We start from the raw sequence: 18,830 nt of genomic DNA, 5'->3' as shown, positions 1-18,830 counted from the left end.
CTATCTATCTATTATATTATTAAAACAGCTTTGAAATGAGGCACCATGTTCGCTGTGGGGGCTAGAAATTCCCACGTTAATCGGAGAAAAAAGAAAAATCTATACTATTAGATTATACTGGGACTAAACTTTGATGGTGTAGATTAACTTTGATAATAGAAGTCTGAATAGAAAACAACTGCTAGATCAAACGGACAACACTGATTAAGTAATAGAATACAAGTCCAAATAGGTGGACGTACTCCTGCTTTGATTCTTTCCTTATCCTATATGGATACTAAGGATCAATCAACAGATCAGGTGATTAGGATTCAAACACAGTGCGTGCATATATATTTTGGAGCCGGTATAATTAGAATTAAAATGTGATATTTTTTTTACCTATGGATGAAAAAAAAAGAGTAAATAGACCAGAAAACTTATGCATTGGTAGAGATACATCTCTCCGTCCAACTCGCTAAGGCGTGTCCAAATTTAGTACAGTCTTAAAAACTAAACTTTAACTTTAAATTTTTCATTGTAGCAACAAAATCATAATTATATAAAATTAAATTTAAATGAATATCCAATGATATTATTTTTAACAACTAAAATTTAATTTATAATAAAATACAGCTTTGAAAGAAGGCACCACGTTCACTGTGGGGGCTAGAAATTTCCACATTAATCGGAGAAAAAGAAAAAAAAGAAAAGGAGAGTCCAAGTAGAAATACAATCTAAAAATAGCTGAAATTCGGAATTAAAAATAAGTAATATTGAAAGAAGTTTCCATATAATAATCCAATACAAGATTAATCAAAATTCGAAATAAAAATAAAATAAAATCCAAAATTAGAAAGAAAAAAAAGAGACCCAAGTAGAAATACAATTTTAAAATAGCTGAAATTCGGAAATAAAAATAAGCAATATTGAAAGAAGTTTCCATATAAGAACCCAATACGAGATTAATAAAAATTCAAAATAAAAATAAAATAAAATAAAAATTAGAAAAGAAAAGGATAGTCCAAGTAGGAATACAATTTTAAAATAGCTGAAAATCAGAATTAAAATAAGGAATATTAAAAAAAGAGTCCATATAAGAACCCAATTACGAGATTAATTAAAATTTGGAATAAAAAAAATAAAATCTGAAATTAGCAAAAAAAAAAGAGTTCAAGTAGGAATACAATTTAAAATTAGCTGAAATTTGGAATTAAAAATAAGCAATATTCAAATAAGAATCCATATAAGAATCCAATACGAGATTAATTAAAATTAAGAATAAAAAATAAAATAATATTCAAAATTAGAAAAATTAAAAGAGAATTCAAGTAGGAATACAATTTTGAAACAACTGAAATTAAAAATAAAAAATAAAAATATTAAAAGAACACAATACGATATTAATTAAAATTTGAAAAAAAAAATAAATTCTGAAATTAGAAAAAGAAAAATAAGATTTCAATTAGGAATACAATTTATAAATAACTAAAACTTGTGATAAAAATAAAGACTATTGAAAGAAAAGACCATCTAAAACACATGACGAGATAAATTAAGTAACAGGCCTTTAAAGGAGTAGAGTGGTGGCGGTTGATACGACATATAAAAACTGTTAATAAAACACCAAATAGAATCCCAATGACGATTAAAAGGAGGGACGACAGGCAGGCCGTGAAGCAAACGAGCAATGCAATTACCGGGACTACTAGAAAGTAAAAAAAAATAAACCCCATTGACAATCATATTCAATTTTTAAAATCTCAATGACAATAAAAAGGAGAAGTAGTGGGCGGGGTGTATAGTAGTATAGTTTCAGAGCCGCTGATGTTTGACGTGATTTCTAGAAAATAAAAAATGAATTCTAGCGATAGTTATGCTCAATTTTTAGAATCACAATGATAATAAAGAAAGAGTAGGCGGCGGACGGGCTATAGAGGAGCATAGTGGCATCGTTTGACGAGGCTTCTAAAAAATTATAAAAAATGAAACCCAACGAGACAATAAACTCTAAAAACTACAAGGTTTAATTTTTAAAGGTTCCGAACTTTGAAAAAGTAAAAAAACAATGATAATCATGTTCGATTTTAAAATCTCAATGACAATAAAGAAGGGACGCAGTGGGCGAGCCGTAGAGAAGTACAATGTCAAAGCCGCTGACGGTTTGGCGGGATTTCTAGAAAGTAAAAATGAACCGAAACGATAATTATGTTCGATTTTTAAAATCTCAGTGACAATTAAGAAAAGAGACAGTGGACGGGCCATAGAGGAGTATAATGACAACGTTTGACGAGGCATCTAGAAATTATAAAAACGAAACCCAACGTGACAATAAACTCTAAAAACTATAAGATCCAATTTTTAAAGGTTTCAAGGAGAATGAATAGAAATAGTGGTAGATCGAGCAAGCAAATAAAGAAGCAGATGTCATAAGGGGTAGCAACTGGTGTGACTTTTAAAAAATATATATAATTAGAAACACGGGGATGATAAGGTTTAATCTTTCAAACTCTTAAGACATGAGATAGCTATTTAATAAATTTTAAGTAAAATCATACTAAAAAATATATGATTTTATTTGGGTGCTAGCCGCACAATTGTGCGGGCCACCCAGTTAGTTACTAATTCAGCCCAACTGCGTGCTTTGTATTGTACGAACCGGAATCAAATTAGGACCTTAATGGGGAGAAATAATTCAATCATAACGACCGACACACTACAATCTTGTTATTCGATCGACATCGGAAAGCTTCGGATCTAAATCGCACACCGGCGGAGCTCCGTTCACCGGCAGGCGGCAGCCCACCCTGCCTGCTTATCTCCCCGAGCAATTCTCAGCTCTGAGCCGCAATCTCGGCGCCGCGTCGAGCACGCGACTAACAATTCAGAGCACCACCTCGGTTATTCCTCCTCAATGCATGGCTCCATCCATCCACGCGACGAATCGATCGAACAGCCTGTCCTAGCCGAGCACCCGGATCGCGCATCTGTGGTCTGATAAGCTAGCTAGCGGACTAGTTTCCAGCCAATTTTCTAGCCGCTAGCCACGCCGTGATCTCGAAGGCGATTAGGCGAGAGGCGACGGTGGCATGTACGGTGCTGCCGCTAATTCCTCTAGCTGGCCTGTACCATCGCGTCGCTCACGCACGCAAGAAGCCTCTGTTTACAGCCGTGCGGTGCATATTGGTGCATATCATGCATACATGCTGACGCGAGCGGCCGGCCGGGGTCTCTCTCATCGATCGATCGATCTAAGCCCAATTATTAGAACGCACAGTAGGGACTAGGGAGCGAGCCATCTATCAGGCAGACAGGCCGGGGCCTTGCTTACGTCGTCGATCAAGTTGGTCCCTTTTGGTCGTGTTCCACTGTTCTCCCACCGGCCTTGCTGGCTTCCAGTCGAACTGACAACACACTGTTGGTACGTACAGGTACATGCTCCGAGTGCAATTGGGACGCATCGATCAGCTCAGAGTTTTTGGACCATATATAATCGGTACCACTGCAGCATTACAGATAAAAATCCTGATATTATTGTAACAGACCAGGATAAATCTCTCACGCTGGATCGATCTACGACGCCGATGTTCATCATTTCACCCACGAAATTAAAGCGGTGAACAAATTGACGCGAGCAAGTGGCGAGAAAATAACGCAAACACACAAGAGGCTGCCAGGCACTAGCTGTTTTCTACTTCTCTTCTCTTCTCTCTCAAGCTGTCGTTCTAAGCTCTCTGCCATGAACGTGCACGCAGACATGTCGTACTATACTACTGCTTATTTATTCTTCTCTAGTTTTTTTTCTCTCTCCCGGTTAGGAGCGTGCAGGAAGTACAGGATCGAACGTGGCAGCGGGTACTAACCTAGGTGGGTGGCCTCAAATCGACGCTCAAATCCAACATGGCTGCCTGCATGAGTCCATGATTTTCATTCAACACACACACGCAGATAGTCACGGTCTCGCAGACATGCGCGACATGCGGAGATGAAAGAGGAGGGGAATCGAAGCTAAGCGGTGACAGATCGTCGACGCTGAAATCGCCAGTCGACTCGATCTCTCTCCCTACCCGCATTATGCCTGCGTGCTGCCGGCCGGCCAGCTCGCCCACACATGTGCACCACCTGGTGTCATGGGGATTAAAAAGGTGGACAGAACATTGCGTCGTGTGCGGTGCCCATGGCCATGGGGATCATCATATTTAACACATTCTCGGGTGCGTGACACACATCCGTCCACCCTTGCTCCTCAAGCTAGCTAGGTGCACTGAACATAATTTGACTAGGAAAAGTATACTGATGAGTGAGAACCGGCTGCAGTCTAGAGGATCAAATTTGACTAAACATAATGTTCAGTTTGGAGCTAGTATCAACTGCTATACATGTTTGGAATTCAGAAATGCCAATCTTTTGTCTGTCTGGAGTAGCTGACATTCATCCATAAGGTTGCTTAGCAGTTAGTAACTGAGAGCGATTTGATGAAAAGGGCAAAGCAATAAAAAAATAAAGATGAGAAAAGGCTGCCCAGATGACAACATGCATGGGCCATCAACTGTCCGTCTAATCTAATCCGATCTAGAAAAACAAAGCCAACCCCAAACCAGCACTGCCAATATGCCCACCTGCTGCTGGCTCTCTGCAAAACCCGGCCAGCCTTTCTAACCCCATATTGCATCTGATGATGATTACACCGCGGTTGTTTTCTCCATCCTTTTTCTCCCCCCTTTGCCCCTTTGAGAGGCATGCAAGCCAGCTCACTCTTCTGGTCTTACAGCTAACTCCCAGCCCACTCTTGTCCCTTGCTACTTGCTACTAGTCTTCTCCCCTCCTCTCGGTCCAGTCAAACCAAGACTAAATTCTCTCTCTCATACCGTGGCAGTGCAATGCGGCGTGAGCCTGTGTAATGCGTGTGTGGCATCCGGGCATGTAGACAGGAGTAACAGTTGTCCACGTTACGGGCACGCAGCGAGGCAGCAGCTGGTGCAGTGGGTGAGGAGAGGAGGAGGGAGATTCTCGCTGTTCTGACGTGGGCGCATGTGCCTGCGCCCCTCCTCTGCCGTCTTGCATGCGGTGTGCTCCGGCCCGGCCCCATGCATCAGCTCGTATCCACCGCGAGATCCGACCGTCGTCTCGCCTCATCGGAGACTCGCGTGTGCGCGCGCGCGCGTATGACAGTATGCATGACAGCATGAGCGCGTACGTCCTGCTGCACTGCGGGCGCGAGGCTGCCTCTTCGTCGTGTCGCGGCGCGGCGCCGTTAATTGCTGCCACCATCGGAAACGTGTACGTGCGGCGTCAGGGTCTCGTACGACGATCTGGTCGTAGCTGCCACCGCTGAATCGAGGACAGCGGAAACAGTGTCGCGCACCGGTAATCGCTGCGCTGGTCGATGCTCGATGGTACGGGTGGGCTCGACGGGCATGTGACGATCGATGTGTGTGACTGTACTCATCGATATGGTATACGGTCGGGGGCGGAGCTGAACCACCGGAGTCACCAATGTACTAATCCCTCCGTCCTTAAATATTTGACGCCATTAAATTTTTCAAACATATTTAACCGTTCGTTTTATTCAGCGCCGACGGAGAGACGTACATGCCGGGGTCTATTTGTAGGGATGCAAAGTGGGTAGTCTCACTATCCGCATAAATATTCATTTGCTAGTTTATTTCAGTACAAAATTTTGTAGAAAAAATAAACTAGAAGTGTGATAAGCAAGTAAGAAAAACCCGCTTGTCTGCTCCATTTACATCCCTATCTGTGAGCATAGATTATAACATCACATATTTATTTGTTATATACAACTCCAATATGGATATATATGGTTGAGAAATGGTTGTATTTTAAAAAAGTTAACTTCTTTTCTACTTAGGCACATTAGTTAAACATGTATACATTATATAATCTACAATCGTTTTTTTTTGTATAAAGGTATTTGTTTATTTGTAATGCTAATTAGACTATGATAAGAGAGGTTTTCGTTTCCTCATGCAAAGATCAGAACTATAGTAAATGCTTATTAGACCAAAGTATATCAACCAAACAAAGTTGACTTTAATGGGCTTGGTAGGAGGCAGTGAAACAAGTAAACTGTTTTACTGCCCTGTGAGAGCGTGAGAGCTGAAGTGATTGGCTGGGGTCATTAGTCTTTAGCTAATGGGGTCACATGTGGCAAAATATAAGACATTACCTTAGATAGCTGGATGTCATCGGGGTCAGATGACCCCAGTAAATGTACTGTGGATCCGCCCCTGTATACGGTGCATGCAAACTGCATGATTAGCGCTCTGACGACTAACGAGGGACTCGCTATTTTAAGGACGCTGGCTAGACTGACGCTTCTGGACTGTGGGTTTGGGTTGGTCGCGGCTACTCTATATGGGGAATGGTTAGAATAATGTGGTATAGCTGACGCAGATGATGGAAAATGCTTTGCTAGACCTTTTGTTTGGAACAGCGAGATCAGCCAGCGGACGAGCATGTACAGGCCGGGCGTCATATAGATTCTCTCTGTCCACGAGTATAGATATTTGCATCCGTACGTCTATCTATTTCTGCCTTTCGCTTTTGAGTATCGGTAGACGTGATGTTCGAAGCACTTCTCAAACACTAGTAAAGCACCCTGATGAAGATGGACAAGAATATTGCTCGATTGCGGGATCAGTATAGTACGTGAAACAGTCACTTACTCGTACATGTCCTTCCATTTCTAGCTGTGTCTCACATGAGGAGTACTCGCCAGGTTTCAAGTCACTCTTTTTCTACCTTCTCCGTGGGATCTCAGGGACACACACGTACGCATCTCGTCATCGTCGGATCGTCCCCCCAGTACACCATATCCATGTGCATGCCTCCTAGTATCTCCGAACAAAGTTCCAGTTCTACCCAAGGCAATGCCGCAGGCGACTGACCGGACACTAGATCTGCCGATCGACCGATCCAGCAAGGCGCGCATGCAGCCGGAGGTGTGCGCGCGCGGCTGACTGCGCCTCTACGCGATTCCGCGGCGAAATCATGGTGTTTCACGAGCAAAAAGAGGAGAGACGTACGTTCTCCCATCCCATCTCCCGATCGATCGGTCGCGGGGCTCGCGGGCTGGGTGGCCGGGGAGCAAGTGGCAAATTAAACTGGCGATGCATGGGTCGCCCACTCATCATCGCCGAGACACCAACCCACCGGGATCGCGCGATCGATCGGGCGCATGCGTGCAGTCGCTAGCTCGTCGCGCCGTGCGGGCGCAGGGGCGCGCGGCCCCTCCTCACGTGAGGGGAGGGAGGGAGCCGGGCGGGACCGCGGCGCATAGTCCGCCGGTCCCGCGGTGGCGTACGTCACCGGAAATACTGCTACACTGCGAGTGTATGCTTTGGTTTTGCGATGCCGGCGAATTAACGCGAGATCTGCCCGATCCCCTCCGTGCAAATGCCGCGTCCATTATATTTGGGTTGGGGTCACAGTCTCAGTTTGCCCATGCCGTCGTGCTGCTCTTTATGGAACACAATGATGTGTATGTGAGGGAATTTGTAGCCCTAGCTTGTAGGTTTAATGTGCAATACCCTCAGTCGATCGATCTGCTTCATCTTAGGTTAGAAGCAGATTTTACGTGAGACAACAACTGGATAAGGGGCGGCAGGGACGTTGTTTTTGTTACGATGAGTAGCAGTTAGGAGTACTAGTAATATAGGAATAGTATACTCTGCATCTAGTGTATATATACTTTTGGGGTCTGAGTCTTATGTTTTCCTGCCAGCAAAATGACGATCCCTACCGGATACCCTCACGTGCTAGCTAGCTAGCTTTAGATGTGTTTTCAGGTGTACCGTATGACTGTATTTTCTGTCAACTTAAAAATACACTCACATGCAGCAACTGTATGCATTCCCCAGTGCCTGATTTGCAACCCTAAACAGCACTACTATACAATACGAGGAAAGGAAACAGGAAAAGCTTCTTTTCTGAGAATCACAATCGCCCTGATCAATCGTCAAGATTAACATGGTTCTTAATTAAAAACAGCTAAAGACTACAGTAATATATAGGGCAACATGATCACGCAGCTGAGAGCGAGCGAGCGAGCTAGCTAAGCAAATCAAAGGCGCGAGCACGTTGTGTGGTAAAGGCGAAACTGCAAAGCCAGCTGGTTCCATCTTCTCGTACAGCTCCCCATATGGCCACTCGTCCATCTCTCGTTTTCTCCAGCCAGGTAAATAAACTTGTAATCGAATCATCTCACAGCCTAATACATTGTACGGACACACGCGAGTTACTACCAATATGAACTGTCAAATTAATTAAACCACCCCAAAGACAACTCTTCTTCAGGAAGATTAATTTTGGTTACTAAGGCGGGGTTTAGTTCCTAATTTTATTTTCCAAAAACATCACATCAAATCTTTTGACACATGTATAAAATATTAAAAATAGATAAAATAAAAACTAATTGCACAGTTTACATGAAAATCGCGAGACGAATCTTTTGAGCTTAATTAGTTCATAATTAACCATAAATGCTACCATGCTAATGACGGTTTAATTAGGCTTAAAAGATTCGTCTCGCAAGTTTTTAGTCGAGTTATAAAATTGGTTATTTCATTTGTGTCCGAAACCTGACTACGCAGAATAATCAGAGTGGTGTGTAGAGATCTTAGCCGGAGAGTGAATGTGTGTTGCAGCCTGCAGGAATTTTCTGTTAGTTACACTAGTCGGAGAGGAGAGAGAGAGAGAGGCCAAGTGAGGCACAGGACAGAGTTGCCAGGCTAGAGGAGCAGTGCGACAGGCTAGTAGTAGCAGCTCTCCTGTTTCCGTTATCCAGCCCACCCAACCACCACTCTCCCTCCTTCCCCCCAAGAATTTATAAACTCCGGTCTATATAAGCAGCCGCAGTAGCGCACCACATAGCTCGCTCTCGCTCGCCTCCCCCTTCGCATATCACCGCGCACGAACGCACGTCGCAGCTAGCGGGTCGTCTCAGCTCGGCGTGGTGTCGTTGAGGTGGTCGGTAGCTAGGTAGCTAGGCGCGCGCGGCCCCGGCCACGAAGAGAGATGACGATGATGGGCGGGCAGCCGCAGCAGACACCGCCGCCGCCGCAGGTGGTGCAGGTGCAGCAGCCGGCGGCGGCGTTCGGTGACACGACACTGACCAAGGTGTTCGTGGGAGGACTGGCGTGGGAGACGCACAAGGACACGCTCCGCGAGCACTTCGAGCGCTTCGGCGACATCCTCGAGGCCGTCATCATCTCCGACAAGCTCACCGGCCGCTCCAAGGGCTACGGATTCGTCAGTTCCACCACTCCACGCTCTCATTCTCGCTTTCGTGTCGCGACGTGCGCGAGGTTCGGTTTTCTTACGGTGGTGTGGCTGCAGGTGACGTTCAAGGAGGCGGACGCGGCCAAGAAGGCGTGCGAGGACGCCACACCGGTCATCAACGGCCGCCGCGCCAACTGCAACCTCGCGTCCCTCGGCGCCAAGCCGCGCGCCCAGCCGCCGCACCTCCTCCGCCCCTCGCCGCCGGCAACCCCGGGGCCGCACGCCCCCGCGCTTCCCTCCCCTCACCACCACCAGCCCGCGCCAGGTACGCACCCGGTGCAGTTTTTAACCAACGCTAGTTACAGCTGTTTGTTAATTAACGTGCGTCGTCCACGGTCGTACTGACGAGTGAGATCACATGCCTTTGGCGAGCAGCCATCGCGGTGGGGTCCAGGGGCGTGTCGCCGGTGCCGTGGTACTACCACCCCTCCACGACGCCGCCTCCGCCGCCGCCGCCGGCCGCGCACTACGCCGCCCATGGCGGCCACCACCAGCAATACCACGGCGTTCTCCCCTTCTACCCCGCCGCCACCACCTACGGGTACGTGCTCTCCTCCCCTTCTACCGTACTACAATTCTACTCGATCTCTTCGCGCGCACAACGTTTCGAACCCAAACGGCTCCAAAAAAAGAAGAAAAAAAAACGGACGAGAATTTTGCGCCGCCATGGCGCGACGTTTCGGAGGGGCGGCGCGCGTGAATTCTCTCTTCTCGCTAGCTAGTATCTCCGCGCTCGCGCGCGTACGAGGATCCGTGTCCGGTGCGCGCCCGGACGGGGCGGAGGGGGGGACCGGTGCATGGGGTGGGGCACATGCGAGGCAGTGGCTGGCTAGGGGGGCACGCGACGCGACAAGGAGCGCGCAGGCACAGGCTGGACATGGACCGGACCAGCTGCCTCGTCGTGCTCTCACGTGCCCACGTGCCGGCCTGCACGGGATGCAGGGAAAGAACGCAGAAGAACAGGGGAGGGCAAAAAAAGAAAAAATTAACGGCTGCGCACGCAGTTAAAGCAGCGCCCATAGTTGTCAATTGATTACGCGATCTGACTTTTAGGTGCCCTATTATTATAACCAAGTGTTACACCAGCGATAATTCGTTGCACTGATTGATTGGTTTGGCTCGATCAGGTACTCCCCGAACTACGTCGCTGACCTGAGCTACAACGCGGTAAGCCTTCTTGATCTACCCAATTCTCCTCTCCCTGATGCACCAAAACGTCCTAAATGTTGCCTTGCAGCCATGTACGGTTTCATATGAACTGAGAATAATTTTGCTTTGTGACGCGGGAGCAGAAGCTAGGCCAGGCGGCAGCGGCGCATGGCACGAACGGGGCCTACCTGCAGGGGCACTTCTCGTACCCGGCGGCGGCGCAGGGAGGCATGCTCGCGGCGAACGGGATGATGCCCGTGTACCCGTACTACCAGTACCACTACCATGGCGCGCAGGGCCTGGGCGTCCCCGCCGCCCACTTCTTCCCGCCGGTCTCGGCCGCAGCCGTCACCACCGTGCCCGCCATCATCTCCAAGCCCACCGTCATGGCCCCTCCCAAAGGTAAAACATGCTACTGATTCACGAGCACTACAAGTTCTTAATTCCATGGACAGACTCCTGTTTAGGAACATTGCGATGAACAATTGCACTAGAGGATCAATGTAGCTGCATTTTTTAGTCGGTAGTTGCATTGCAAAGGAAGGAGTTAAACCCGTTACCTATGTCGACAAACTTTTCTGAATCTGAACTTGAACTTCAATCAAAGAGAGACAGCTACGAAGATACTACTAATCACCTTAACTACCATCAGTTAGTACAGCTTTCGCATGTGCACTGTCTTTTGCTGCCCAAAGCTTTGCAGATCTCCAGCTAGCTACACATGATGTAACCAGTTCGCAGGATCTACCGAGTACACCGATCTAACTCTGGTGCCTGCATGTTTGTGATGTACATGTACTGCAGTGGAGCAGGTGACGGGATGCAGTTGAAGGGGCACGGCGACAGTGCGAGGAATTAAGAGGAGGCCAAAGGTGCTCTGGCGATTAACAAGCTGCACATGAAGGGTTCGTCCGGTTGTCGGACTAGGCTGCCTATTCGATTCGTTTAATTCGCTCTAACTCGTGCGTCCATGGGGGCGCACGCCCATCAAAAATCTGTAACAAGAAAGATTCAATTCGTCTCTCGTTTACCAGCGTATTTTTCAATGGTAAACCCCTTCTTTTTCCAAGTGTCTGTAGTCCAGTCGCTGCAGGGGACAGTGAACCTGAATAAATCGTCATAATCTCTCGTCATATATTCTCTGAAAATTCTGTCTGGAACCATATGATGAATCTGATGAAATATGATACTCCTACTACAGTATCACTCGCTATGACTCTTGTTTGGTTCCCACTTCAACCAGCTCTGCAAACTATTATGCCCCTTGTTTTACTGCAGTAGTAACTCAGGTTTTTCTTTTAGATGAAAAAAACAACTAAGTTTGGTGCACATATGTGAGCTCAATTATTGGTTCCCACGTTGCGGTTATTTTCACGGACTGAATTATCAGTTCTACATTGCTAAACTGTCCATTGTTCAGCTCGGTACTTAGTGCCTATCGTCAGAGAAAACAGAGCTTTTGATGGATTCCGCGAGAGTCTAAATGCGCAAGTTTGCTGGACTTCAAATGAATAGACGCTGGAAACCACACGTCTAATTACTCCCGTTTAATTGGCAAAATCTCGAATTATCGACACTTCGCCTACTTCCACACGTTGTTTACCTCAATCCACAAGAACATAATACGATAGCGCTACTGCTCATTCTCTTCTGCAATTTGACGCGCATTTAGCCACTATCGTACATAGCTACCAATACAGTAGACACGGAGTTTTCATTAGCTTACCTTACCTTATCAGCATTTTGTAAACCTGGCCTACTCTGCGATGAAAATCACATGTTTGAGAGGATGACGTTATGTGTTCACGCTATATATAACCTTGACCATCAATAGCTACCCCTCCACATGGACAGTGGAGGTGATAAGGAAGATGGAAAAGAGGAAGATGGAAGTAACGTGCATGGCAAGGGTAAGGGTGAAGACATATCCAATCTTAAGGATGGTTCTATAATGGACAATGGTGGCCAGAACAGTGGTTCTATTTTCAGAGAAAGGGGCTTCTTCTACTCCATCTACCCAGGTAATGTTGTTGCCTGAATCAAAGGGCTTACAACATCTTATGAGAGTATGATGGATTAGCACAGGACACAACTGTGGTGGAGTCAGTCCAGTCCCAGGACAGTTTAGCTCTAAAGCTACATGTTGTTCCAGAGGCGTTAATAGCCCCAACCAGACAGATCAAGAGAAGGGCAAGTGATAGACTAGCTTCACACTGCAAAGGGCAGAAAAGATGAAGGCAAGGAGGAACCTTGAAAATCAGAATGTCAAATGTACTATTCAGGACAACATATTAGTTTCGGGGTTGGACCCAACCACAAAATGCATGTCATAAACTTGAGTCAACGATTATATATATATTTTTTGTCAATTTCGGATATAGGTTCTTTTATCTTGTGTTGCAGTGTTGGTGTCTTTTTAGTTTGTGTTTTCTTTACATTATGTCAGTGTGTGCTGAGTTTGTCCATGTGTGAACTTTGTAATAATTAGTTGTAGCTCGTTGAGTAAAAGCCATAGTGTTATTATCTTAAAAAAAATAGCTACTCCTATTCATGGTGTAATCTTAAGTTTCCAGTAAATTTACTTTTATGTAGACTCTATTTCATAAGGTAAGGTAAACTACAATGAAGCAGAACAGCATCAGTGTAACAACAGCTCACTGTGGGATTAAATTCACTGTCATAATATATTAGGGGGTCCTGGAGCAAAGTTTGGTACAGGCAATCTTCAGAGAAAAAACAAAATGGGGGAACATGAACTTACAATAACCGATGAATGACTCAAACAATTTCCACGAACTAACCGTATTAACCAATGTTGGCAACGTGAGCCACAGTTCTCTAAACACAAAAAAAAAATATTCTATTGATCATTTCCATTAGCAAAACAAAATGCCTCCCAGATCCCATGGGCAAACTACATGTATTATTGGACTTCTATCCTTGCTATCCAATCAGGCTCCATACAGTGCAGGATTTGTTGCAATTGTCCCCGATGTAGTTCCCCGTCATATATTAGCCCTGGGCATCCACCGGAATGAGAAAGGACAGCCATATTTACGGCATTCTAAAATATTCAGGGCTTGTTGCGTTTTTTGGATTCACTGTAAAGAATTACGCCTATAACTGTAAGAGTGTAACCGAGCATTCCGGTTACAGATACGGGATTCCTGAATATTAGAATTGAGACAACAACTGCCACAGCACCTTTCGCGTTACCTAGGACCTGGAAACAACAGTGGATGTTAAAAACTTATAAACACAAAATTACAATTCAGTCTGCTACGGTTAAATGATCATAAATGAACCAATGATCTAATAGCAACTACTTGAACAAATTAGTGGTGTTTCAGCAAGTGGTTACAAATCATAACAGATCATGTTTTGTGCATAAAAAATATGAATAATAGCACAGATGATACAATGATCGTCATTGTGTACAAGTCGACCATCAAGGCACCAAGGAGGCAGAGTCGCAGAGAAGTGTAAAGCAGAGCAGAGATGGTGAGCAACAAAAATCAGGGATTGGGAGGGAGGCAGAGCAAAGCAGATTGGGGGAGCTCTACAGCAGAGCCAAGCAAACTGGGTAAGAATGCACATGCCTACTCAGACCTAGAGCTTGGCCAGGCACAAGATGAGGAATCCTGACAGGCACTTAGATAGATTGGAGTCTCAGAGGGAGCACGATAGAGGGGGGCTTGGCCAGTGGCAGGCAGAGGAGTAAAGCACCATTGAGAGGTAAGCCTCTGCAGCATCCTACCTGGATTGCCTAGATGCCAACGCGTAGCCTAGAGACCTAGACAGTGCCGTAATAACAATACTAGATAGTAAACACTATCTATATCACTATCTTAATAGGGCAATAGTTGTTGGCGGGTCAATTAAGTTGCATTCTCCTTTTGTATTATCAAATGGGCTTCAGTCCTCCACAAGATTGTCAATGATAGCAGTGCAACAGACAATCTTCTCATCAGGTTTGATAGATAACTTGAACAATGTGTCAAGCTGTATGCTAGTTACTGAAGACTAATGCTACTATTTGCGAATTACTTGTCCACATCCCAATATTATTAAAATAGAACTTATTTACTCAACTGAGCAGTGGGACAAATAGAACCAAAATATGCTAACAATCTTAAGGTAACCCAATGGAATTACGGAAATTTTAAGAGGGAACTAAGCTAAGCACTTTTAGTTCAAATCAATGGACATAGTAAACATATTTCCAAGCTCAGTAGCTGGCTGGCCGATAAGTTTAAAACTTTGATTTGATGTCATTCCCTGGGCCACCTCAAAATTCTACAGTTAAACTTATAGAAGCTAAATTTGTTAACTGTGGAATGCGAATATTGCTGTGTAATTATGTATTACCAATCAATCAAACGCCATTCTAAAATCATGTATGGAAGTGAGTGGGTACACTGTACTAACATGTCAGCAACAAATTTGAAATCTAAAACAATTTCTTGAACACTGCTAAATTCTACTCCAGTAACAAGAGATGAATTAAAGAGTGAGACTCCATGCCATACCTGTAGAGTCAATGCACTAGTATGCTTAGTCACCAAGAAATTGGTCAAATTGACAAAATATGCCAAACAGGAATTGAACAGCAGCAACCAAACAATCGTGGTGTCCTTTTTGGCCAGTTCTATTGTAATGCCAACAACGTTGTCCTCCATGAAGATGGTAGCAGGGAGCAAGAGAATAACAGCAATTGGAGCCATGTATAAAAGCAAATTCATAGAATTAAGCTTCTCCCTGCAAAATGGCAGAATATGCATCGTCAAATTTTACCCTGAAAAAGATAAACCCTCAAAATCTGCACATTACTCAACAGGAATATCACTTTCATGAAAGCAATAGTTTGAATCCAGACCATGCATATCAGTTATGATCTGTACATAAAATGAAAAGAAAAGAGGTTTACCCCTCGGATGAAAGGAGGATTCCTTGCAACACCGTCTTCAATGCCCTTGCAGCAGTGGCCCCAATGCACATGATGAATCCAAACAGATGAAAGCTAGGCTCTCCCTGTAAGTTCAGTTTGCATGATCCATATTAATTAGTTGATGACAGAAGCAATGTATACCCTTAAGCAGATAATTAAACAAGAAGGTACACAGAGCTTCCCACAATTCTATGGGGTGCAATGCTGCTAGCCAACCCACAAATTTGCTAGCCTTGGATGCTGTATTTAATTTAAAAGCAGTAGGCACCATACAACTGCGCAGCTAAACTTGTATTCGCTATACAACTCATAATATGTGTTATAAAAATTGTGTTGTATACTTGCGCCATTTGTTATACATCTATGACAACTCTAATTAATCTATGATGACTTCATGATGTAGGCCCATCACAATAAGTGATATTTTTTGTTCTCATTCAATTAATGATATAGGATTCTCCTATTTTCTTAGATTACCTGATTTTAAGATTATTAGAGTGCCTAGAAGCACAACAATTGTTTCTAATCAGCTGGCAGCATAATACCTATTGCATGGAACTCAATGTAAGAGCACCACAATTAACGTCACAAGGTTCAAGAACACTTTGAAGAACACAATTCTTCATGTGTCAATCTAACGAGATTCCACGTATCAATTTCATGGCAATCGAAACCGATGGCTATTTCCATCACCTACACTGGAATATCACAATATATCTCCCAAATCCCAACGCATTGTAACTCAACCAATAAGGTTGGTACTACAGAGCAAAAAAAATGGCTTGGACGTCCACAACTTCACCGGTGAAGTTTTACAGTAGAACAAGTCTACCTACAGAGGAACCTATCTCCCTCAATGACTCTGGCCTGTGGGTTATCACCAAGCAAACAATTATTTGGATGTTGCTCTGGGCTCCGGCCAATAAAACAAGAAGGATACTGAAAAGAGCTGTATCAGCTACCCCTACAAACTGGTGAGGAAAAAAAATCTAACCATGTGTCAAAAGAGCAATTTTCTCAAATTGGTGGGTGCATTTGTGTCAGGAATTTAGTAAATACTAATGAATTGGTCCCAAAAAAAATCATAACCCAAATTTCCAACATAAGGAGTAGTAGAAAAGGAACCATCAGCACTTCAGATCATCTGAAGCAAGCCACTAACGTAATAAAGGGATTCCCATAAGGCACAATAAACAGATCCTCCTGTTTGTTAGCCTTCTCAGCTGCTAGATCTCACGAGAACTGAGCCCCCCATCATCATCCAGCCATGGCCGGATTCCCCCTCAGATCCAACAGCAGCGGCACCAGATCTACCAAAAAAGGGGATAGATAGGGAGAGGTAGGCAGAGCAACAACTCACTCCGCTGGCGATCATGACGCCGGTGACGACGGGGACGAGGGTGAGGTAGGTGACCCAGGACTCCCTCTTGACGGTCATGATGTAGGCGAAGACGGCGGTGAAGAAGGGGGTGGTGGCGCCGACGGCCTGGTTGAAGGAGACGGGGAGGTAGCGGAGCGAGACGTTGCCGGAGACGACGGAGCCGCAGAAGACGAGGCTGAGGGCGGCGATCTTGGCGAGCTGGACGCGGGAGCGGACGAGCTGCATGGGGACGACGCGGAGCCAGGCGATGGCGGCGTAGGAGAGGAGGGCGCAGGCGGACATGTGGCACATGGTGAGGAAGATTGGGTACTTGAAGCCGTAGTTGCTGAGGAGGTACTTGTTGAGGAGGAGGACGCCGATGTTGGAGGAGTACCAGGCGGTGACGAGCCCCACGGTGAAGAAGCGGCCGTTCGGGAGGCCGCCCGCGCCGCCCGGCGACGGCGCGGCGCCGCCCTTGGCCGTCATCGCGGGCGCTCGGTGGTGGTGGATCTGAGGAGGGAGGGTTGAATTGGTGGGGGTAGGTCGGGGTCGCGGGCTTGGCTTCCTTGCCTTCCTTCCTTCCTTCCTCCGGGGCGGAGGCGTGTGCGTGAGCCTGCTGTGTTTATGGAGATGGAGGTGAGGAGGGAGGAGACGCGCCTCCTGTCGGTGACTCGGTGGATGGACGGAGAACGGTGGCGAGGAGGCGAGAGCGAGATTTCTTTCTCGCTTCCTTTTTACCTGTTTTTTTAATTATATAAGGCTTTTTAAGGCTGGTTTTGGCTTAGGTTTATTTATTATTGACCAGTAGTAGTAGTAGGCACTGGAGTAGATAATGTACTAGACGGAGTAATTTTTCAATGCTGCTGTTTAGATTAGACGTAGTCATGCGTATATACCTTCCCAGCCTAAATGTACATTGTTTGGTCCTTCGTATCCTGCGAATTTTGCTACATAACATTTAAAATTTATATAATTTACTGATAGACATCGAAAAAATATGTCACGACAAAACGACAAATGACACTTTTGACTCAATTAGAGAAATGAATTCGAGAAAGACGAAAATGCCCACCACATGCTTCAGACATGGTGTTAGAGTGAAAATTTATAAATTATGCATACATCGTATTCCATGTTCACTTTAGGCTTAGCTCAAAAGCTTTTGACCGTAGGAGTATTTTTGTCTTTTTAAAGAATTTTTCGCTCTAATCGAGTCAAAAATAACCTGCAACAAATTACCTATGGTTTTATAATGTGTGGCACCGTTCACTTTTGATGTGATGTTTGATCATTCATCTTATTAAAAAAGAAATATGTAAATATCATTTATTTTGTTGTGACTTATTTTATCATCAAAGAAACTATAGTCTTAACTTATACTTTTACATGTGTATACCAAATTTATTTATTTTAATAAAACGAATGGACCAATGTTATATGAAAAGTCAATGGTGTTATTAAAAAACAAAGGTAATAGTAAGTTGTCATAGGGTAAGTTTATATATACCTGAGATCTAAAATGCATCTATAGTGATATTCGTCTTTATTAGTTATCTAAACTAAAAGGATTATTCTTTATAGCTAAGCTGTATACCTATCTTTAAGTAATGTTATATACTTATATCTTCATTTAGTTTTTCTTTTAAGCTAAAGTTTCGAGGACCAAAACCTAGCTCTTTTCCCCCCTCAAAACACATACGATCTGGTCGAAATCCACTTTCTCCTTGCAACCCCATTGTAATCGTAGCAAAACCCCATTGTAATCGTAGCAAAGGTATATATGCCTCACGATAGTACTAGTGTGCTTGGTCGTACTGCACCACCAACGGTATAGCTTAGCCTCTCAGTGATCACTACCAATCCTACCGCCGGTACTGGATCAACAGGTCAGAAGTTTGGCAGCAAACCCCAGTTGGCGATGACCTTATTATGTTCGGCAGCAGAGCATGACAAAAAACACCAAAACCCCCCAAGTCCCCAATTACTCCTACCTAAACTTCGCCATGGTGGACGTGCGCCCGCGGCAAAAACCGATCGAGTGATTGCCTGCCTAATTCGTGGCCCCTGCGGTGCGGACTCGGTCGCTTGCTCCAC

At 44.9% G+C, this 18,830-nt stretch overlaps 2 protein-coding genes across 2 annotated transcripts; one reads left to right on the top strand and one right to left on the bottom strand.

Moving 5' to 3' along the window:
- Nucleotides 1–8,730: 8,730 nt before the first annotated feature.
- LOC4332479 (probable RNA-binding protein ARP1) lies at nucleotides 8,731–11,561 on the top strand. Its single transcript, XM_015773482.3, has 6 exons — nucleotides 8,731–9,249; nucleotides 9,337–9,544; nucleotides 9,655–9,820; nucleotides 10,407–10,446; nucleotides 10,572–10,830; nucleotides 11,233–11,561. Exons 1-6 carry the CDS (start codon nucleotides 9,016–9,018, stop codon nucleotides 11,256–11,258), a joined length of 933 nt encoding a protein of 310 aa, XP_015628968.1. The 5' UTR covers nucleotides 8,731–9,015; the 3' UTR covers nucleotides 11,259–11,561.
- Nucleotides 11,562–13,086: 1,525 nt separating this feature from the next.
- On the bottom strand, nucleotides 13,087–17,461 carry LOC4332478 (probable sugar phosphate/phosphate translocator At3g11320). The gene is made up of 4 exons (XM_015775504.2): nucleotides 16,737–17,461; nucleotides 15,356–15,459; nucleotides 14,958–15,186; nucleotides 13,087–13,651 (listed from the first exon to the last, which is right to left on the bottom strand). Exons 1-4 carry the CDS (start codon nucleotides 17,220–17,222, stop codon nucleotides 13,502–13,504), a joined length of 969 nt encoding a protein of 322 aa, XP_015630990.1. The 5' UTR covers nucleotides 17,223–17,461; the 3' UTR covers nucleotides 13,087–13,501.
- Between the last annotated feature and the right edge of the window lie 1,369 nt (nucleotides 17,462–18,830).

Source organism: Oryza sativa, chromosome 3 (assembly GCF_034140825.1).
Source record: "Oryza sativa Japonica Group chromosome 3, ASM3414082v1".
In the NCBI taxonomy this organism is placed as follows: Eukaryota; Viridiplantae; Streptophyta; class Magnoliopsida; order Poales; family Poaceae; genus Oryza; species Oryza sativa.
This window is presented reverse-complemented; position numbering and strand designations above follow the sequence as displayed.